Source organism: Anguilla rostrata, chromosome 2 (assembly GCF_018555375.3).
Source record: "Anguilla rostrata isolate EN2019 chromosome 2, ASM1855537v3, whole genome shotgun sequence".
Classification (NCBI taxonomy): Eukaryota; Metazoa; Chordata; class Actinopteri; order Anguilliformes; family Anguillidae; genus Anguilla; species Anguilla rostrata.
In genome coordinates, this window is record NC_057934.1 from 59,689,214 (window position 1) to 59,712,824 (window position 23,611).

The window sequence follows — 23,611 nt, forward strand, 5'->3', positions numbered from 1 at the left end:
CAGCTGGCCGCTGGAGTTCAAGTGGATCCACAACGGCACCGAGCTCACCCGCTTCTCATTGGAGTACAGGTGAGCCTGGGGGCGGGGCTTAGCAGCGTGTGACGCGGCGTCTCCGACACACAGCTCTCAGACACTGCACACAGCTCTCAGACACAGCACACAGCTCTCAGACACAGCACACTGCACACAGCTCTCAGACACTGCACACAGCTCTCAGACACAGCACACAGCTCTCAGACACAGCACACAGCACACAGCTCTCAGACACAGCACACTGCACACAGCTCTCAGACACTGCACACAGCTCTCAGACACAGCACACAGCTCTCAGACACAGCACACTGCACACAGCTCTCAGACACAGCACACAGCTCTCAGACACAGCACACAGCTCTCAGACACTGCACACAGCACACAGCTCTCAGACACTGCACACTGCACACAGCTCTCAGACACTGCACACAGCTCTCAGACACAGCACACAGCTCTCAGACACAGCACACAGCACACAGCTCTCAGACACAGCACACAGCACACAGCTCTCAGACACAGCACACAGCTCTCAGACACAGCACACAGCTCTCAGACACAGCACACAGCTCTCAGACACTGCACACAGCTCTCAGACACAGCACACAGCTCTCAGACACAGCACACAGCTCTCAGACACAGCACACAGCACACAGCTCTCAGACACTGCACACAGCTCTCAGACACTGCACACAGCACACAGCTCTCAGACACTGCACACAGCTCTCAGACACAGCACACAGCTCTCAGACACAGCACACAGCTCTCAGACACAGCACACAGCACACAGCTCTCAGACACTGCACACAGCTCTCAGACACAGCACACAGCTCTCAGACACAGCACACAGCTCTCAGACACAGCACACAGCTCTCAGACACAGCACAAAGCTCTCAGACACAGCACACAGCTCTCAGACACAGCACACAGCTCTCAGACACTGCACACAGCTCTCAGACACAGCGCACAGCTCTCAGACACAGCACACAGCACACAGACCAGCACACTGCACACAGCTCTCAGACACTGCACACAGCTCTCAGACACAGCACACAGCTCTCAGACACTGCACACAGCTCTCAGACACTGCACACACACAGCTCTCAGACACAGCTCTCAGACACAGCACACAGCTCTCAGACACTGCACACAGCTCTCAGACACTGCACACAGCACACAGCTCTCAGACACAGCACACAGCTCTCAGACACTGCACACAGCACACAGCTCTCAGACACAGCACACAGCTCTCAGACACAGCCACACTCTCAGACACAGCACAAGCTCTCAGACACGCACACAGCTCTCAGACACAGCACACAGCTCTCAGACACAGCACACAGCTCTCAGAACGACAAGCTCTCAGACACAGCACACAGCACACAGCTCTCAGACACAGCACACAGCTCTCAGACACAGCAACAACACAGCACACAGCTCTCAGACACGCACACAGCTCTCAGACACAGCACACAGCCTCGACACAACCAGCTCTCAGACACTGCACACAGCTCTCCGACACAGCACACAGCTCTCAGACACTGCACACAGCTCTCAGACACAGCACACAGACACAGCACACAGCTCTCAGACACAGCACACAGCTCTCAGACACAGCACACAGCTCTCAGACACTGCACACAGCTCTCCGACACAGCATACAGGTCTCTACCAATGATGCTTTATCTCTCCCTCATTCTCTCTCTCTCTCTCTCTCGCTTTCTCACTCTCTCCCCTTGCTCTCTGCCCCTCTCTCTCTCTTTTTCACTCTCTCCCCCTGCTCTCGATCCCTCTTTCTCATTCTCACTCTCTCTTTCTCCTTCCCCCCTTTTTTTACCTCTCTCTGTCTCTAACCCTCTCTTTTCCCCCTCTTTCCCCTTCTTTCCATCCCTTGTTCTCTCTCTCTCTCTCCCTCTCTGGCCCTGGCTCACTTTCTCTCTTCTCTCTTTCCCTCCCTCCCTGTATGTTCCCTTTCCCCATCCTCCCTCACTCTCACTCTTCTCTCTCCCTGCATATTTCCTTTCCTCTTCATCCATCTCTCTCCCTTCCCCCCCTCTATCTTTCTTCTTTTCTCCCTGGTCTCTCCATCATAATCCCTGGGGAACTGTCCCTAATCTTTATCCTCCCCTTCCTCTTCCCTGCGGGCCCCCCCCGACTCTGATAGTCTCGCCTTCCCTCACGCACCCCTGTCGAAATCGTGCTGACACCCCCCCCCCCCATCGCGGGACGCTGCCTGTGAGGGGCTGTCGCCACCGCCGATAGCGCTCCTTTTAACGATAAGGCGGAGATCTTAATCGGGGTGTGAAGCGGCCTTATCTCCCGCAGTGGCGCTGGGTTGGGGGGATGGGTGGGGGGGGGGGGGGCATCACCTGTCTGTCACGGGCAGCGGCCCCCCCGCGCGGAGATCAGGTGCGTCGGCGGGGGCCCGGACGGAAGACGCTGACGCGCCGTGACAGAAGGCGCGCTCAGCCTCTCGGCATGATGGGAGATTAAAGGCCCTGTCACATGATCACATGGGCCGGACCGTGCGGAGCAAAGATGATCAGACAGCTGACTGGTCCTGATAATAGAACATCTCTGTCCTTCTCTGGCCCAGAGCCTTACCTGGGCTGTGTGTGTGTGTGTGTGTGTGTGTGTGTGTGACTGTGTGTGTCAGGGCACATGTGCCTGTGTGTGTGTGTGTGTGTGTGTGTGACTGTGTGTGTCAGGGCACATGTGCCTGTGTGTGTGTGTGTGTGTGTGTGTGTGTGACTGTGTGTGTCAGGGTGCATGTGCCTGTGTGTTACTGAGTGCGTGTGTGTGACTGTGTGTGTCAGGGCACATGTGCCTGTGTGTGTGTGTGTGTGTGTGTGTGTGTGACTGTGTGCAGGCACACGTGCCTGTGTGTGTGTGTGTGTGTGTGACTGTGTCAGGCACATGTGCCTGTGTGTGTGTGTGTGTGTGTGTGTGTAGGCAATGTGCCTGTGTGTGTGTGTGTGTGGTGTTTTGGACTGTGTGTGTCAGGGTGCATGTGCCTGTGTGTGTGTGTGTGTGTGTGTGTGTGTGGTGACTGTGTGTGTCAGGGTGCATGTGCCTGTGTGTTATGGAGTGTGTGATTGAGATAGGAGCGCTCTGTGCTGTACACTAGTACCTCGGTGTTTGGGGCTCATGTGGTGCACCCAGGCCTGTGGTAAAGGAGTCCAAACAGACTGCAGGCCCAGCACTGCCCCAGCACCCCAGGAGGTTGGCTAGCGCCCCTCATTTTGGAGCTGGTGATGAACGCCACCCCGCCGTTCGCCCTTCCGTCCCGCGGTCCCTGATCGATACCGCCAAGTGCGCCCTGCCCCCCCACCCCCCCCCGCCCCCGCCCCACGAGGAGTCGCCCCGCTAGCCGCGATCCATCACTGTCGGAGAGCGTGACCTCGCCGTGTTCCGCCGGGCCACCCGCTCCGGCCCCCGCCCGGTGCGCCTGCTCTCATCGGACATAAATCACCCAATAGCTGTTAACCTGGGGCCCGTGGGTCACTGCCTGGCTCAAGGAGACTGGCACGGCGGCGCGGTGGGTGGCACCTGGGTTCACATCCTTTCTGGGTTTGGGCCCTCTCTGTGTGGAGTTTGCATGTTCTCTCTGTGTTTGCGTGGGGTTCCACCAGGTACTCCGGTGTTCTCCCACAGTCCCAAAGACATGCAGGCTACCTGTGGGGTGTGAGGGGGAGGCGTTCACTGGGAGTTGCTGCAAAACCGCATGCGTACTCAGTCAACCCACCCTGTATAAATAAAGGCTAATAATAATAAAAATGAAACAGTATCGTCCTGATTCCTGGGTCTGCGTGTTACAGGTGTTACAGGTGTACGATGTACAGGACGGTTCGGCTTCAGTTCCAGGAGGAGGGTACGTGTACTCAGCGTGTCGGGGTACAGGGTGAGGCAGTCCGGTGCTCAGCGTGATAGAATAGATGGATAGAACTTTATTTACCCTCTGAGTCCTTGGGATCGAGCAGGGTGTTACGGGGTGACAGATTATCGACCCCGCCGACCTGCGGCGGCCTGGCGCTGACACCCAGCGGGTGGGCACATCGGCTGCCTGGACAGGAGAGATGGATCGCGTAACGATATCAGCCCCTATTACGTGAGTGGACGGTATTGCGAACCATCGAACTGCGGGTCTCGTTCTTCACCCGCTGGACACTAATTTCTTAGGAGAAAGGCGGCTGAAAAGAGTATTATTCACCGTACAGTTATTGCGGATTTGCGTTTGTTAATTAGGATAAATTAATGCTTATATAATCGCTGAAAGAAGTGATTTTCATATTACATCTGCCTATACTGCATTTGAGCATTGACATTTATTAAGAGAAAACAAGCAAACAAATACAAGTGCAAAACTCGGGGATTAAATTATCTGTAAAATTAACTAGAGTCAAGTGATCTTTACTTACCTGTTCACTCTGGGCCTTTCTCTGTTCTCTTGCTGTACACTCACTTTTCCAGACCGTTAGCCCCCATTACTTCCCTGTTAACAGATAAGAGAGTGAGAGAGAAAGAGAGAGGGAGAGGGGGAGACAGACAGATAAGAAGATCCAATGCAATAGAGAAAAAAACAGACAAAGCCGGCTGGGCATAAAGAGAGAAATAGTGACGGAGAGAAAGATAGCGAGATAGTGAGAGATACAGATGATGAGAGAGGGATAGATAGATAGATAGATAGATAGATAGAGCAGGTCATCAGTGTTGTTTGCATGGGATTGTGGGGTTTTCCAAGGTTTTCCTAAGTCTCAGCTCTCAGTCTGTCAGGCTGGAGATACGGTCATGGCTGCTGTGACCAGCTTTCATATTTTTATTAACAGACACAATTTCATGCTGCCTGTGAGCAAATTAACAGCGCCTCAGTCCTTGCACAGGAAGCGTGGGGGGTGGGGGCGTGTGGGGGCTGGGGGTGGCGGGACTCTGATGAGCTCGCTTTGTTAAGTAGACTGGCGATCAGGAGCCAGACACAGACAGAGAGAGAGAGAGAGAGAGAGAGAGAGGGAGTGAGAGAGAGAGACAGAGAGAGAGAGGAAAGGTAACATTAGCGAACGAGGGGGAATTAGGTGTTGTGAGGTGAGGAAGGGGAGGAGGAAGAGGAGATACAGGAAGACACGTTTCTCCGCTCGCAGGCCTGTTCTTCCCCCCCTTCGTCCCGTGCGCTCGGCTGTTCTGTGGACTTGAGCCAGAGCGGCATTTACTCTATTAGTCAGGGAATATTCTTCCTTGTTGTTTTTTTTTTTCCCATTCGATATCAGTGCTCTATGATTACTGTGTAAAAGAGAGAATAAGCCCTGGCTGGGGACTGCTAGAGGTGTCACACAGCTGTTGTCATAGATTTCAATGGAAGGCGTCTATTGTCCTGATTAAATTGGATTGCGGCGATTGTAGGTGTTGAATGCCTGCGATGTTTTTTTTCTCCCCAGTCCTCTCAGGGAGATGTCATACAAACATACTCAGCCCGGGCGCTGTAGCGGTTTCTCCTCCGCCGAACGGCCGCGCGTTTCGCCTCGGTGCTCGACCGTGACCTCAGGAAAGCAGCTTTCCCGCGCGCAGGTAGCGTCGTCTGGAGCTGTGCTGCAGCGCTAATGGACTGCGCTCTGAGACTGGAGACGACATTCTCCCCGCCTGGCTCAATGGCTGAGCCATCTTGGGTGTGCGTGCATCCGTATGTGTGTGTGTGTGTGCGTGTGTGAGGGTGTGTGTATGTGTGTGTGTGTGTGTGAGGGTGTGTGTGTGGGTGTGTGTGTGTGTGTGTGGGGTGTGTGTTGTGTGTGTGTGTGTGGGTGCGTGTGTGGTGGTGTGCGTGTGTGTGGTGTGTGTGTGTGTGTGTGTGTGTGTCTGGCTGTGTGTGTGTGTGTGTGTATGTGTGTGGGGTGTGTGAGGTGTGTGTGTGTGCAGGTTTTCTGTGTGTGTGCGTGTGCAGGTGCTGTCGCATGTGTGTGTGTGTGTGTGTGTGTGTGTGTGTATGTGTGTGTGTATGTGTGTGTGCGTGTGTGAGGGTGTGTGTCTGTGTGTGTGTGTGTGTGTGTGTGTGCAGGTGCGTGTGTGCGTGTGCACCTGCGCGCGCATGTGTGTGTGTGCGTGTGTGTGTGTGTGTGTGTATAAGTGCTCTCACTCCCAGACTTTTCTGTGGCAGTCCCAGCTGCAGTAGAAAATGGTGCCTGTCCCCCAGCGTGCTCAGGGGATCTGAGGAATATCAGAATCAGATTATTGTAGAATGTGTGGGCTCTGATTGAGGAACATGACTTCCATTTCTGTGTAAATGTAAGGTGATTTATTTTGTGGGGTGGGGGGGGTGTGGTGTGGGTGAACGTACAGCTGGTGAGCCTGACCCATGCTGCGGTCGGGGGCGGCAGGGGGGTGGGGTTTGACAGGGGGACGGAGGGAGCGATGGGGAAAGGGATTTATCGCCGAGCGGTTCTCTCCCTCCGCACCCTGCGGGACTTCTCTTTTTGGCAGCGTGCGGGTAATTCATCACAGCAGGTACGTCAGCTTATCATCCCACGCACCTGTCACGCGTGCTTTGGACTGTCAGCCTCTTTGAACACTACTGCCAGTGTTTATTTACTTTGCCCTCCGGGACTGTACCTGTTGCACCCCGAAATCTCGTCCGGGCACCTGTTCCATCCATCCAGTCCCTCCCCCTATAGGAGCTCAGCGCACCCTCTGTGCTGTCGTCCCTACCCTCTTAGCCCAGGACAGGATGGGGCGGGGGAGGTAGGGCGGGGCATGCTCTTGTTTCCATAGGGACCCCGGCTGTCACATGCGTAATCCTCAAGCTGTTTCCAATGCAGTCGCGTGGGCACAGGTCACATGTTTCCTGCAGTAACTACCCCAATAACCCAACCCGAGTCACATGTTTATTACAGTAATTGCGCAGTAATAACCCGTGTTATTACATTCCACAAGTCAGATGTTTCATGCAGTAATTTATGCAGTAACATCCCAACCTGCCACGTGCTTCTTACAATAGATCCACAGTATTAAACCAGCCCGAGGCACGTTTCTCACGGTAATTTCTCAGACTTTTCCCGTGCAGATCTGTGAGGGGTGGGGGTCCTTCAGGAGCAGGAAAGATAGCGGGATGAAAGCTTGGATGAATGGATAGCGGGATGGATGGATCGAGGAATGGATGGATGAACAGAGGGATTATGGATGGATGGACGGATAGATAGGTGGACGGAGGGAGGCTTTTTTTCCCAGACCACCTGATAAGGGCTCTATCGTGTGGGCCGTGGCTATGAGGCTTGATTTCCCCTGGCTCGTTGTTCTGCCCCAATGGGTGTTATTCTCCTTCTTTTGCTGTCTTTTTCTTTACTCGTAGACCGGGCGAATGCGTAGACGTGCATCTCATGATTCCCCGGTCTCGTGATCAGGTGAAGCCGGTGCTCTCAACCAGTCGCTCTTTGGCCATTAGCTTTTTGTGTGGGATTCCAGCATGCAGTACTCTACATACAGCCATTTTACTTGGTTCTTTGTATCTTTGTACTTTGTATCGTTATCTTGATGTTGTAGCATGCCTCCTAGTTGGATTTAAGAGTATAGGTTAGGTCAGAGAGTAATCTTTACTGAGTGAACAGGACTTAATGTGTATGTGGCTATGAAAAACTGTTACAAAATGAGTATTGTACCTTATCAGACCCGTGTTTTCTAGTTGTTCCAATGACCTTCGGTATGAACATATTTTACGTCGCTTTGGATAAAAGCGTCTGACAAATAAATATAATGTATAGCTCCCCCTCTTGGGATGTTCAGGCGAAAGTGGCAGGGACCAAGCCTGTATTCCCAAAGGCTTCCGTGGGCAATCCCATGTACGTGCTCCTTAGCCTGGAAAGCTGGGTTCTGCAGTGACAGGAATTCCACTGCTCAGACAGCTAGTCTGCCGCGCTCTGAAGGCGTTGCCACGGCGACACGGATCACACTCCCTGTCACTCCACCGCCCCCTCTCCCCCCCCCCCCCCCCACCCCCTCCTCCACACACACCTCTCCTCAGGTCCTGGACCATGGCACACAACCCCAGCCCCCCCCCACCCCCACCCCCCCTGCCCCCGGCCCGGCTCATCTCCTGATCCCCGGTTAATGAGGGGGCTCGACACAGCCGGCCGTCCTCAAAAGCATCCATCAATCACTGCCACGCCCCGCAGTCACCAGCAGCCTGCTCCAGCGCACCGGCCCCTCAAAGGTTAATTATATTCATTATGGAGGGAGAGAGGGAGAGAGGGGGAGAGCGGCAGAGGGAGAGAGGGGGAGAGGGAGAGAGTGGGAGAGGGGGAGAGGGAGAGAGGGCAGAGTGGGAGAGGGGGAGAGGAGAGAGGGAGAGGAGAGAGGGGAGAGGGAGAGGAGAGAGGGTGAGAGGGGCAGAGGGAGAGGGTGGGGGGGGGGGTTACAGTGCAGTGGGACTAATGCTACCCTCAAGGTCAGCAGAAGGCCGGGCTCCCCTCCTCAGGCTCTCCACAGGCCAGGTGAGGTTAGAGCTGGAGCTCAACCACCTGTCAGCACCGTCTCCTCCGCTCCCACCGGAACTACACCAGCGGAGAAGAAATTAATAAGCTTTAGTGCTTTCAGTTTCAGCCTGTCTTTCACCTCTCTCTCTCTCTCTCTCTCTCTCTCTCTCTCTCTCTCTCTCTCTCTGGCTCTGCTTTAAATTCAGAACTGTGTTCTAGGTGTGATAAATGCAGTTGTGTTGTAGAACTCCATAAATAAAGAATAAAGACTGAACCCTTGCAGTCGATAAAAGGTAGAAAATTTGAACCGGTTATAAGACAGTTAAGATATTGACGGCAATAGCAGCCATAATCATAAAGAATTGAGTGGAATGTGAATACAGGGTGTATTTTGGTGGGGTGGGGGTGGGGGTGATGTCCTGGTTGGTTGCTCGCAGGCCCTCGGGGTGTGAGAGGCTGCCGCTGTGGAGCCTTCTCCATGCAGCGTTTTTTCAATTTCAACCGTTTAAATTGCAGGTTTTCACAACTGCTCGCTCACATTTCCTGAAATCATACTCCCATTTTTGCAGAAACTGTAAACACAAAACACAAAAACCTCGCATTGCTCTGGCCAGACGTCTTCTGGGACAAACTGAAGCACGCCACTCGAAAACATGTTATCTTCCGTCTAAATTAGACTTAGCTTTCAGACGGCACACAAAAGCCATCTAGTACACAGACACTACTGAACGCCCATTACACACTGCTGAGATCAATTTAAAACTACTGTAGAAGCCGTTAATGAATCAGTAACCATATGCTTTTTTCAGAACAACCTCTGTACATTTTTGAACAACATTCTGCAGTAATCTATGTAAATTATGGAAATGTGTAAAGCATTACAGTAAAACTGTACAAAATTCACAGTTTTTTTATTTGTTTTTTTTTAATTTTTTTATTTTCCAGCAGGTAAGAAATGTTGTAAACGGGTAAAAATAAAAATTGAAGTAAAAAAATTTAATAAAGTAAAAATTAAAATAAGGTATATGTACACATTGTACAAGGTTATCTACTCTGCCTCAGTAACTTTGTCTCTGGCTTGGTCAGGCCGGAGGGCTTCGTCTACATCACAGGCACTGTTTTCCCTGGGCATCCACAACACAGTGGCCAATAAGGAACATCCACAACAACACGGTGGCCAATAAGAGACTTCCACAATGGCAGGGTGGCCAATAAGGGACATCCCCAATGACACGGTGGTCAATGATGTTCCGTCTTCTTCTTTTGGTCAGGTTAAGTCCTGCCTCATTTACAAATACAGTATGTATTTGTGTGGGGTCTCTCTGTGATTAAGCTCAAATATCCTAAAAAATTAGAGGCCATTCAATTTCTGAAATGAGACACTGCACTCAGTACAGTATAATAAAATCCAGCAAAACATATAGTGGAGGTAGTGCCTCATGTAGCTTACACTACATAGTGCTGGAATACAGTGCACAGTAAAATGTTCAGTGTTAATTCACCTCTGACAGTGTTAATTCGCCTCTTAACGGATAGCATTTGGTCCCGCTGTGGAACGTGGGATCAAATGCTATCTGTTAAGAGCTGAATTAAAGCTGGGGCGTTTCACTGTGAATGAAGACTTGGTCGCACATATCGGCGGTGTGGCCCTTTTGCTCTTTCAGAGTTCCTCTCGAAATAAAACGCGGTGCCCTCGCTTCGTTCGCACCCCGTCAGTCTGAAGGACGCGGTCGATGGCGGAAACGCTGGTCGCGTCAATCCTGCGAAAAATGCCCTCTTCCGCAATTAGGCTACATTTCCCATAACCCAATAACACTGCGAGCAGTAACCAGGGCTGCAGTGGCAGTTTCTTGAGAACATGCGTGGTCTACCACCTTCGGCTGTTTGTCTCGATTCTGCCAAAAATAGAACTACTGCAATCCGTTTTTTTTTTTATAACAAAGTTTGAATATAACTCCCAAGTTCCTGTGATGTGAGTCACATTTAGTCTAATGCAGTTAGTTTCATAGTTCGGTTGAGCAAACGTCAGGTAAGAAAGCAGGACGCGTCATTCAAATGTTATACAGCAGTGGTTTACCCGATTTCCTCTCTGAATGTCCGGATTACAAATGCAACAGAGTAGCAGCTCAAATTTGGCTGCACTCCCCTCCCTTACTGTCCATAGATGAGAACATGGTCAATCAGAATTGCACCAATCTCAACGGAGACAAACGCTCTTCTCGCTCTTCATCATCCTCTCCCTCATCCACCTCCTCTCATCCGCAGTGTTCCCCTTCCTCTCGCTCTCTTTCTTTTTCTCTCCATTGTTGTCATCCATTGTTCCAAAACAAATGAACTCACCAGCAGTCCTTTTTTTAATTCATCCCGAAGTTCTTATTGAACAATTTAGCGCGTTAGCGTTTGCACCTTGAGGACTGTGTGTTAATTGAGCTGTAATGAGCAGAGATTTCTATATTGAATGACGGCGTGTTCTGGATGAAAACACGAGGGTGCTCGTGCTTTATGAAGAGACTTGCGTGCAGGTTTTTGCAAAAAAGAAAACAAATTTGTAATTTGTGTGTGAACGGGTGAATAGCACTTACCAGTTTGTTAAAAGAGTCTTTCCTTTGGTAGGTAATGTGATTGTCTAGGATGTTTTGTTCATTGAATCAGTATGTAAGTGATTGTGGAAACAAACTGTAATTTAAATTGCAGGTGAGTCTCTCTCGAGCTCCCCTGCTCCCTCTTTCCCTCATTTACTCTCTTCCTGTCTGTCTATCTTCTATCTCCCTCCATCATTTTCCCTTTGCTCTTTCTTTTCTGTATCCCCTTCCCTTCCCCTTTCATCCATTCTCTCTCTTTCTCCCCTTCCCTCCCTCCCTGTCTCTCTCCCTCCATCCCTTTCTCCCTCCCTCCCTCTCTTCATCCCTCTTTCCCTCTCCCTCTCTCCCACCCTCTCTCACTTACACCCTCCTTCCTCTCTCTCTCCCTTCCTTTCCCTTTCTCCCTCCCTCTCTCTCTCCCTCTCCCTCCACCTCTTTCTCCCCCCCTCTCTCTCTCCCTCCATCTCTCTTGTTTTTAGCACAGTCTGTCAGTGCAGTCCTCGTAGGCTTAAAAAATGCCTTCAGGCATCAGTGGTTAATGTGGATCTGAGCCCACACCAGCCATCCCCAAACATACCCAGCAACACAGAACCCACTTAACATCAGCCGCGATCTCCATTCAGGGGATGCAGAGCCGTGTTGCAATGTGCACACAAGTGTCCAAATTAGCCTGGTGAGGATTTGGAGACCTGCGCATTGCACCGACTCCTAATTAGTCCATTAACACTAATGGGCTTCACGCGAAAAGTAATTTAGCGCACTTGGCTGGATGTCTGCCCCACTAACCCCTTACTTAATATGCTTTGATACTTCATTATAGCTTGAGAATGACGGGAGTGGACCGACTCCTCCCACCCCAGAGACCAGCATCGACCCGGGTGTCTGCCAGTCATCATGCCCCTCCCCTCCCCCCTCGGCTAAGGCCTCCCCAGACCGAATTGTTGAGGATGTTTCCGGTCCCCACGTGGGGAATCAGACACGCTGTGCCTTAATAGCGATGCAGACAGATGAGGGTTTGAGTGAAATGACTTGCGGAGCCCCGTTTGAATTCCAGTTAAATGATGTAATGCGTGAGCCGCCGTCACGCGGCTCTGGGTTTGATTGAGACGGTCTGGCGCGTAGAGCAGTGGCTCTGCTTGAACCCGAGCGAAATGATTTGAAGCAGTGGCGGCCAGCCGCGGTTTCTCTGAGAGCCATGGGATCTGTAGTTTCTTTTTTCAATTTTTTTTTTCTGCCAGCACTCAGCACTTAATTGATCAAGTGGAGAATTTGATTACACGGTTGTCATGCCTGAGAGCAACGGAATATCTGGACTCAGGGAGCGTCGCAATTCCGGTTTTCACCGGTGTTTTATTTGCCGATAGAGAGAGAGAGAGGGAGCCTTCAGTAAACAAACAAATAAATTAATACCTTCTCCTTTTCCCCTCACAGGTTCTGGGTGAGAGTAATAAACTAAAATAACAAAGGAAAAATGAGCCAAAAACAGCAAAAAGGCTTTTCAGCCTCTCAGCTTTTCAGGTTCTGAGCTTTTCAGCTTTTCAGCCTCTCAGCTTTTCAGCTTCTGTTTTTAGCTCTTCTGCTTCTCAGCTCAGTTTTCTTGTTCTTGGGCTCGCTCTCTTCCGGTGTGTGGGTTCCCGGTCTCGGCTCCCTGCCGTGGAAAGGAGCACACCTTAATGCCCTGGGCTGATTCCCCACGGCAACTCCCTCAAACAGTGGGCGGGGCTCCAGGCTGCCCCGCCCCCCCCCTCCACCAGACCGATCCACGCCACAGCGGCTAGCTCACCTCCTCTGTGGCCTGTCTCACGAGAAGGGTTACTGAGTTAGCTGGATTACTGCATTCTCTTTCTCTCTCGCTCTCCCCCTTTTCTCTCTCTCTGTCTCTCCCCATCTCTCCCCTTCTCTCTGACCCCTCTTTCTCTGCATCTCTTTCCGTCTCCACCCTTTCTCTCTGCCCCCCTCGCTCTCTCCCTCCCTCCCTCTCTCTCATTCCGTAAGAGCGGATCTCTTTACCTTCCTCTCTCTGTCCTGTCTATCGATTGCCATCTGAGGTCAATAGCTTTTTAAAGCATCAAGATCGAACCTAGCTGTATCCTTTCCTCTATATCTCTCTCTTTCCCCCCCCTCGCTTTCGCTCTTTCTTCCCTCTCTCTCCCTCTCTCGCTCCATGTCATTGATCCATGGGCCCGGTGAGCTTTCATTCACAGCCATTTGTAGCTCAAGGCCTTAAGGTCATTTACCTTCCAGGCCAATTATCTCCAGAGAGACAGAGTACACCAGCCCTGTCCTACTGAAGCGGTGCTGTTGCGTCTTTTTGTATTGCAAATAGATTCATTGTGATTCATATTCATCGCCGACACCTTTGATCAGATTGGGCTGATTTCTCTTGGCCGTCTGCATGCGGGCCGGTGACTGACCGCGGGACCCTCGTCTCATCGCGTTGAAGGAGAACGGAACACAGCGCTCTGTTCTGCGGGGCCTACCCTCCGGGGCGAACCCGCGGAAACGCTCAACTCGAGGGCCGCTGCGAGACGGGTTCGTACCGCGAGCGGTTTTCCCACGTCGTCCGCTCGCGACGCAGGAGAGCGCGTCGAAATAAGAGGCTAGCCAAAGGGGCGAGGGTGCCAGTGGCCCCATAGCCTTCTGTTCACTGGGTTTCCTGACTGGGAAAGGGAAGCTAGTGTGACCCTGGGCCAGCTTTATAGCCACAGCTTCAGTTTAACTGACGTTAGCTGTGTCTTTTGTGTGAGTTGGCTGAGTAATCTTTTGTGTGAGAATCAAAATTGTGAACTTTTGTGGGAACTAATGGGGCATTTATGATGGGGCAAAAATGTGAGCTTTTGTGTGCTAATGGGGCATTTATGATGGGGCAAAAATGTGAGCTTTTGTGTGCTAACGCGTTTCCTTGCTGCCGAACAACATGTGGCAGGCCTCGGTTAGGCTGGTAGGTCTGGATACCAAACGCGATGAAAAAACATATCAGCAATGCTAGTGCCACGTGACTGCTGCCACTTTCAGCCTGTGAAGCCGAACAATGAAACCGAATGTCCGCTGTGCCTTATGGGACAGCAGACCCACCCCCAGCCCTGACCTGCCCCCGCCCCCCCGCCCCCCCCATGCCCCATCAGCAGTGTGTCCGGCCCCAGACGGCCACCACGGTAGGGGGTGCACTTGTTACCCCTTGGCTGTGCCTTCCCTGCTCTGTGCCAATGATGTCATCCCCTCAGACTCCAGCCAAAAGGCCCCAGCGCACGCTGCTCTGGGCCAGTGTCCAGATAGAGTGTGTTACAGTGCCACCCAGTGGATGGGTGGATGTACTGCACCTTGTAGTGACTATTCCACTGGGACGCTGTTAACTTCAAGGTCACTAAAGATTGCGGGGGGGGGGGGGGTGGGGGGGGGGTGTTGGTGGGGTGGGGGTGGACGGGTAGGTGTTGACGGATTTCATAGACAAAAGCCACTGAAACCAGCTTGCTGTAGCTGTGATCATTTGCATATCAGCTGATTTTATATGTGAACACATGGCAGCCCCCCTGCTGTAGTCTCTAATACGCGGTCTCCCCTGCTGCCGCGGCAGCCGCGCGGGGGGGGGGGGGGTTTAAAAATGTGTCCGCGCACGCGGCGGGAAGAGTCACCCTCCGCCGCCGCGCAGAGCGCCAGCTCCCTCTCCGCCTGTTTAATGAGCTTCCCTGAGCCGCCGCCGCCGCCATCACCACCGCCATCGCCGACGCCGCCGCCGCGCGCTGAAATGTCCCCAATCTGTCTGTCCCGCAGGTACCTCATCCCCTCCCTGGACCGCTCGCACGCCGGCTTCTACCGCTGCATCGTCCGCAACCGCGTCGGCGCCCTCTTGCAGCGGAGCACGGAAGTGCAGGTGGCATGTAAGTGCTCTCTCTGTCTGACCGTGTGCGTGCGCGGGTAAGGGTGTGTGTGTGTGTGTGTGTGTGCATGCGGGTGTGTGTTGTGCGTTTCCTCTTTATTCCGCTTGTCTATTGGCCTCGCCCTTCCAAAAGGATGCGGTGGATCATGTGACTTCGCAAGACACCACACTCCAGTTCCCTGCACTGGCCTAAAGAAATGTGGCCAATCAGAGTCTCTGGAGACTAGTAAAATGTGTCCAATAAGAAGCTTTGGGGACTGGCCAAATCTGTCCAATCAGAAGATCTGAAAACTGGTAAAATGTGTCGAATCAGAAGATTTGAAAACTGGTAAAATGTGTCCAATCAGAAGTTTTGGACACAGATTATGTGTCCAATCAAAAGCTCTGGAGACTGGTAAAATGTGTCAGATCAGTAGCTCTGGATGCTGGTAAAATCTCTCTCTCTCGTTCTCCCTCTCTCTATCTCTGTGGTGTTTACCCTTGTTCTCTCCTGTGCCAGTGTCAGCAGGTATGTGCTCTGCCCTTCCAGGACTAACGGAGACGAATGGGCTCTAGGCTCCTCCCACTCTCACAGATTAGGCAGCCTATTGATTAACTCCGTCCCTCAACGAGTCACGTCCCTGGACCCCTCCATTGATTTACTGCTTTATTTATTTTATTTTTATTTATTTTTTTATTTTTAATTGTTATCATTCATTTGCTGAGCGGGTGTCCTTACGCAGGGTGACTTCCCCGACTTTCCTCTTTTGATGATCGATCTGCTCCGTGCAAACACAGATGGGTGCTGGCTGAGGATGTTCGGGCCCGGGGCCCTGTTGCACCGACGCCAGAGATTCAAACCTGCAACACTCCCCTTCTTCATCGATCCAATAGCTGATGTTGCCGCCCCCTCCCTCCTCAAAAACCTTATGAAATACCTGAACAGATGTTCATGGAGGCAAAGCGAGGATTTAGACCTGCAACCCTCCCCCTTCTTCTTTTTTGATCCAGTAGCTGAGGTGGCCCCCTCCTCCCCCCCTCCCTCAAATAACCTTGTGATATGCCTGAAAAGATGTGTATGGAGGCACAGCCAGGATTCAGACCTGCAAATCCCCCCCCCCGTTCTCTGCCAGTTTGCTGCACGATGTTAGGCTCCCTGGCTTCTCGTCCGCAGGCCCCGGGGTTCATGTCTCTCGGGACGATATGAGAGGCGGAGCCGGTATGGAGGACGTGCAGAGAGAGCGCAGGCTTTAATCTGTGGACTTGGAGCCGGACCAATTAGAGATCTCCAGTAAAAAGGCACCTTCGGAGACAGGGCAGGGGCGAGGGGGCGAGGGGGAGAGGGGGAGAGGGGGAGAGGGGGAGATTGGGGCCGAGCGGCCCGAGAAGCAGCACATGAAAGGGGCGCGGGATCGGGCTCCGCGCGCCGTTCTCCCCGCCTGGCGGGCGCGGCGTACAACGTACGCAGATCAGCGCTCCTTATTCCCGCGGGGAGCCCGCGCCCCGCCCGGCGTCTCCGCGCACGCACGGGAAATCGCGCATCGGAGTTCAAAGGCACCTCATCGGCGCCTTAATTCGGAGATTATATCATCGTTACGAATGTTTTTCGCCTAATTAGCCATTTGATGAATTATTCACACGATCTGTGGGGGGAGGGGGGAAAAGACTTGCTTTGATTTTTTTTTTAATGCGCCTTGTTTTTTTTATGCTCGCTCGTTGGCTTGGGAACGAATCGGACGGGCCGCGTTCGGCGATGGAGAAAACACGTGATGGGATGTGGCGTGTAAGGCCACTGGTGACGCGAATCTAACTTCTACTCCTAATTTATTTGAAAAGAAAATAAATATTCCCGTGTGCGTTCGTTTTTCACGAATTAGGAAAATGGACACCCTAGCTGACGAGGTGTACGCTGACACATTACCAAAAAAATATGAGTGAGCTGGTCACATTTTCTATAAATATCATAAATCCAACATTTCAATGACAAGCTTGTCAGTGTTTATGCATCGTCGTGCTGCGAATTCATGAATTCACAATTTGACACCGGTTCTTCAACTGACGAAATCATGTCTGTGCTATCGAGTGATGAATTCGTAGCAGGTGCGTTGAGTCCCGGCTGTGTTGTTCTGTCGGGCGTTGTGGATGACCGGGTATGCTTTTTGCCAGAGCTGTAGCTCTTTAAAATTACACAAAGAAGTAAAGAAGAAGAAAAAAAAGAGGTGTGAAAGAGCACGTGAAATTATGCATTTCTGAAAGGTGTTGCTGCCTCAAGCAACGTAATTAATAAAGTATGTCGCAAAACGAACAAACCAACTTTGGGTCTTAGGAAAGCGAGAGGCATATAATGTGTGCATATTATGTTTGGCAGTACGCTTTCGCCCGCAGGCACAGTCTTGCTTGTTAATTTTTTTTCTTTCTCCCCCCCCCCCTTCTGCTCCACTTTTCCAAATGATAGTTTAATGAAGGGTTTAAGGAAGTCACGCTCTCTCCGCTTCGGTTCTGTTTGGGTTTCAGTTTGTTCTGTCGGCGTGACGGCCGTCGCTGACAGCTAAATCGAACATCGATAAATAAAACAAAGGAAAGGAGAAAGCACACATAATTAACAATTCATACTCATAATCTCTCTCTCTCTCTCTCTCTCTCTCTCTCTCAGTTATGGGAAGTTTCGAGGAGGGCGAGCGGTCCCAGTCTGTGTCCCAGGGCGAGGGGGCCGTTATCCCCGCCCCTCGAATTCGGAGCTTCCCCCAGCCGCAGGTCACGTGGTTCCGGGACGGCCGCAAGATCCCGCCCAGCAGCCGAATGTAAGCATCCCCGTGCGTCCGATTGGCCGCCCGTCTCTGTCCGTCTGTGTCCTGTCTGTTTGATTGGTTGTGTGCTGTGAAACATTTTCCTGTCTGGCTGTGTTCTGTCCAACTCATGCAGCCCTTCTGTCGCTCTGTCTGTTGGTATTCTGCCCACCTGATTGGCTGTGTGTAGTGTGTGTGTGCGTGTGTGTGTAGTGAGTGTGTGTGTGTGTGTTTGTGTAGTGAGTGTGTGTGTGTGTGTAGTGTGTGTGTCTGTGCTGTGTGTATGTAGTCTGTGTGTGTGTGTAGTGAGTGTGTGTGTGTGTAGTGTGTGAGTGTGTGTGCGTGTGTGTGTAGTGTGTGTGTCTGTGCTGTGTGTATGTAGTCTGTGTGTTCGTGTGTGTGTGTTAGTGTGTGTGTGTGTATTGAGTGTGTGTGTGTGTAGTGTGTGAGTGTGTGTGTGTGTGTGTGTGTACGTGTGTAGTGGCGATACTTTCTCTGGTGATTAGGTTTCAGTGTGAGTCTAATTGGAAGAGTTGAATGGGCTTGGCCATGAATCTCCCAGCATTTAGATTTTTAATACGGCGCTGGAAGTGGTCAGGCAGTGGGGCTGTTTCACAGAGACAGTGAAACAGCAGGACATGAGTGCGCTCTGCACTCTATGGTGTCTCCACGGTGACTCTATGGTGTCTCTCCAGCCTCCCTTCTGCTGACAGACGGAAACAGGCTTTTCTCTTTCTTATTGTTTTGTCTTTCGCTCGTCCACTTAAGGAGGTGTAGAGTGAAAGGGGGAGTCTTTTCGGGGAGAGTGCCCCCTCGGGTGTGCGAGTCGTTTCGCGGGCAGGCCGGGGCGCCTGGTCTTCTGTCCCCTGCTCTCCTCCTCAGCGTGCGGGGAGGAAACAGCAGCTGCTTAACGGCGTCTCTCCGCGGTTTGGGCTCTTACAGTCTGCCGCAAAGCGGTGGCAGGGGTGCGGTGACACGACGCTCTCTATCTCTCTCTGTCTCTGCCTCTCTTTTTCTCTTTTTCTCTCACTCCCTCACTCTCGCTGTCTCTCACTTTCTCTACATTAATTCAAAGGTGCTTTACTGGCATGACATGCACCGTGTTGAAAAGCAACAAGAACAACGGGGGAAAAATAAACTCTACAACCTGTTAACTAACATAAATGTGTTATCCTAAACAATATTATACTCGCCTAACCATACAAAATAAACAACAGCATAAACATGTATATACATGTATACCATATTGCATATAGAGATATTAGTATCCATCTGGCAACCAGGCGGGGAGAATTCTGATGCTGTTTGTACCTGTAAGCACAAAGGTCCCCACCTACACCGAAACACTCAGAAACACACACTCACACTCACACACACACACACACACACACTTACACGCACACGCACACACACACACACACACTTACACGCACATGCACACACACACACATAGACGTACACACATTCACAAACACACGCACAGACGCACACACACACACACACATACACCAACTGGTGAATAATTCAGTGATTACCTTCATTTGATGCAAAATATGCAAATATATGTACCCCACTGTGTGCTCTTTATAAACAGCATGGCTTAACCTCTGTCCCACATGTAATTTCTCTCTCTCTCTTACACACATACATGCACACACTCACACACATTACATTACATTGCATTTATTTATTTGGCAGACGCTTTTATCCAAAGTGACGTACAAAAAGTGAATACCGAAATGCACACACGCACGCACGCACACACACACACACACACACACACACGCACATACACACACGTACACACACACACCCACACACATACACACACGTACACACACACACACACACACACTCACACGCACATACACACACGTCACACACACACACACACACACGCATACACACTCACACACACGCACACACGCACACACACACACACGTACACACACACACACACACACGCATACACACACGCACACACGCACACACACACACACGCACACACGCACACACACACACACACACACGCATACACACACACACACACGCACACACACACACACATACACACACACACGCACACAGCAGAGAAGGTATTTTAACCCCCCGCCCCCCGCAGTGAGCCCTTTCTGTCCCTCAGTGTTCTGAGTAATCCCATCAGGCCGCAGCCTCGCGCCGAGCCGTGATGGCGGCGGCAGCGGGAAGCGCCGGGAGAGGCCGCGGACGGGGCGGCGGGACGCGGGTTGCGTAACTGTCGCTTCGCGGTAAAGCGCCCTGGGCGTCGGACCGGGGGACCTGTCAGATATCTGTCTGAGCCGGGCGGGGGGTCGCCACGGCGAACCTCTTCCCCGCGGCGGAGGCGAAGTAGCGCTCTCTGCCGCTCGTCCTGTTGCTGTAGCACGTGGGGCTCTGTGTGACGGGCTCAGAAACGGCACTCAGCTGGGATGACCACGGAGCTTTCCCTGGGTCTTATTACAGTGTGTGTGCTGTGTGTCTCTGTGTGTGAGAGAGTGTGAGTGAGAGTGTGTGTGTGTGTACGTGTGTGAGAGTGTGTGTGTGCATCTGTGTGTTTCAGAGAGAGTGTACGTATATGTATGTGTGTGTGTGCATTTGTATGTGTGTATGTATTTGTGTGTGTGTGTGTGTGTGTGTTTTTGTTTGTCAATGTATTTCTGTGTGAGTGTGTGTGTATGTGTGTTTGCCTGTGTTTTTCTGTGTGAGTGTAGGTGTGTAGGTGTGTGTGAGTGTGTGTTTATATGTGTGTTTGTGTGTGTGTGTATGTGCGCATGTGTTTGTTTATGTGCGGATGTACTTTAGTTTGTGTGTGTGTATGTGTTTATATATGTGTGCGTGTGTGTGTGTGTGTGTGTGTGTGTGTGTGAGAGAGAGAGAGAGTGAGTGTGTGAGATATGAATTTCTTGGGAAATAAGAAACAGATAGAAATGTTTGTGCCGTGAGGGCAGGCTGGGAGATTTCTTTTTCTCTCTATGATCCTCAGCCTTAGTTTCCCCTTGAGAAGAGAGTTTTCTCTTTGTGTCTTCTTCTTTTCTTCAAGTGCACTTCTTTGTGATTTATGTGAGTCTTGGTGTATTTGTGTCTGTGCTTTGTCTGTGTGTCCACCTGCTTGCTTTTTTTAGTTGTGGGTGGACCTGTGTGAACTGTTGCGTTGTGTGGTGAACTGTTTTTGGCAGATAATAGTAAAATTCTCAGGCTTGAGTTCTAGGGCAGGTGATTGATCTTTCAATTGCTTAAGAATCCAGACTATTGACAGCTGAAAAGGATAATCACCCGCTCACATGTGCACACTTAACATTGGTCCATTCACCTGTACACTGTGAAGTGTTCTTCACAGAAACATGTAAAATCAGAATACATACTGAGGTGAGCAGGCCATTCAGCTCCTTTACACTTCCCTTTACCTGCAGACTAAAGAGTATCCAGCGCCCCGTCAAGCCTGGACTGGAACACTGTGAGGGTCTCAGCCTCGGTCACATGACCTGGCCAACCGTTCCACACGTAGTCGGTGCTACAGTATGCCAAAACAAAGCTCCAGACATCCGTGCTGACCGTAGCCTGTGCAGATTTCCAGCTTTTCTGTTGAGAGAGCTCAGCCTTGTTGGGTTTACCTGTCGTCCCAGGGCTTCAGGGAAGGTGCTCGGACTGGATTCTGACTCATTAGCATTCGGCTGGTGGGCGGTATGGTGTTAGGAGGGGGGTGGGGGGGCGGGGGGGGGGCGGTGGGAGAACACATATTTATTTTCATCATTACTCTTCCCTTATTGAATTTGAATACAATTGAATGGCTCTCCCCCTTCTCGCGGCTTGATTTGTGTTGTTATTTCTGTGGCCTAATGGGGAACATAATCAGAGCTCCCTCTGTGATCTCGTGAGCCGGCGACCGCTGCTCCCTGGCCCAGTCTCCGGAACGTTCCGTGCCCTCCGCGCGCGGCTCAACATTCTGAGACCTTCTGGATCGTTCGGTTGGATCTGTGCACTTTGAAATTCAGGTTCTGTCCCTGCACGGTCAGGAGCTTTTGAATTGTTGGATCTGAGCACTCGTTCACGTTTTAAGAGCGTTTTGATCTGCTTGTGTGCAGTGTTAAGCGCTTGAATCCTAAGGATCTGTGCATGTTTAAGAGGTCTGAATCGTTAGATCTGTGCACATTTGAGAAGTCTGAATCCTTGGATCCGTGCGGTTTAAGAGCTTTGTATCTGTTGCTTGTGTGCAGTGTTACGTGCTTGAATCTTAAGGACCCGTGCACTTTAAGAGGTCTGAATCGTAAGGATTCGTGCACTTGAAGAGTTCTGAATCGTTGGATCTGTACATGTCGGAGAGGTCTGAATCGTCTGTGCTGTGCACATTTAAAAGGTCTGAATCAGAGCTTTAGAGCTTTGGATCTGTTATGTGTGTGTGCACAGTTGAGAACTTTAAGCATCAGTGCACGGTTTGGGAGATTTGAATTGTAGCTGTGCAGTTTAAAAGCTTTGAAACTTTTGGATCTGTGCGCTGCCGAAGAGCTTTGCGATCCTCGGGATATATACACAGCTCGGGGCGCTGGCATAATTGAGGATTTTTCTGCGAAATTCTCTTTGTTTTTCTAACCCCGGAGGTTCCAAGGTGATTGCTACATTGAAATAACCTTGCGCACGGTGTGGAATTAAGGTTGTTTTTGTTTTTTTCTTTTCTTTTCCTTTCCTTTTCATTTGGGTGGGTGCAACACCCAACATTATTTACCTGGGGTAAAGTTGCACAAGGGCACTGGGACTGCCTGGATGTAATTACCTGCGCAATCTTTTATTGTGAGTGATCAATTATGGCCTGGGCTGTGTCGTCCCCTCCCTGTCACCTGCGTATGGATTCCCTATTACTCACAGGGGCTCTGCGCCACAGCCCTTTACTGTGCGTTCACCACAACAACCCCCTCCCCCCCCTCTGACCTGTGTTCATGCTGACTGTTCTCTTCCACTGGAGGTGACCAGCAGGGCCCAGCTCGATAAAAAAACATGTGTTTGTGTGTGTGTGTGTGTGTGTGCGTGTGTGTGCACATCGTCAGAGGGGGGGGTCAGAAGATTGCTTCAGTGTTCCACCGCCTGGTTTTCGGGATGAACCGCAAGGCGAACAGACAGAGTGAATTTGGAAGTTGTTGTGACCAGGGCATAAATGAATGAATAAATAGGTTGCCGTGTTCAGGAGACCGGCAGGCTGAACGGCACTTTAAGCAGATCTGGTAAACAGCAGATTCAACAAATACAATGAAAAATGGACTGAAATGGTAGGGAGAATGGAATTGCACAGTGAACTGCTGAGTGAACAGACAGGGCAAATAACATAAGGAAATGAAGAGGATAAGGTTAGTAGACAGCAGAGATGCAGCAGGGTGAATGTATAGTGGTGAGCAGTACAGCAGGACAGGGTAAATGGTTAGTGGGATGACATAGAGGAGGACAGGTGATGAGGGTGAGCAGAGGCAGGACAGGGTAAATGGTTTAGTGGGGATGAGCAGTAGAGTGCAGTCGCAGGATGAATGGTATAGTGGGGTGAGCAGTACAGTGCAGTGACAGGGTGAATGGTAGAGTGGGTGTGTGCAGTAGAGTGCAATGACAGGGTGAATGGTATAATGGGGGTGAGCACTGGAGTGACAGGGTGAATGGTATAGTGGAGCGAGCAGTATATTGACAGGGTAAACAGTATAGTGGGGTTGAGCAGTAGAGTACAGTGACTAGGTGAATGGTATAGTCGGGATGAACAATGGAGTGACATGGTGATTGATATAGTGGGTTAAGCAATAGAGTGAAGTGACAGGGTGAATGTTATAGTGGGGTGAACAGTGGAGTGACAGGGTGAATGGTAGAGTGGGTGTGCAGTAGAGGAATACAGGTGATGGTTAATGGGTGGCACTGAGT

At 51.1% G+C, this 23,611-nt stretch overlaps 1 protein-coding gene across 1 annotated transcript in view; it reads left to right on the top strand.

Annotated features, from left to right (window-relative positions):
- sdk2b (sidekick cell adhesion molecule 2b) overlaps positions 1 to 23,611 on the top strand; it is a 292,173-nt gene that overhangs the window by 189,510 nt on the left and 79,052 nt on the right. The window contains exons 2-4 of the mRNA XM_064323396.1: positions 1 to 69; positions 14,834 to 14,940; positions 17,572 to 17,719. The exon at positions 1 to 69 is cut by the window's left edge and continues 91 nt beyond it. Of these exons, the coding sequence (XP_064179466.1) occupies positions 1 to 69; positions 14,834 to 14,940; positions 17,572 to 17,719 (324 nt within the window). The remainder of the gene's footprint in view (positions 70 to 14,833; positions 14,941 to 17,571; positions 17,720 to 23,611) is intronic.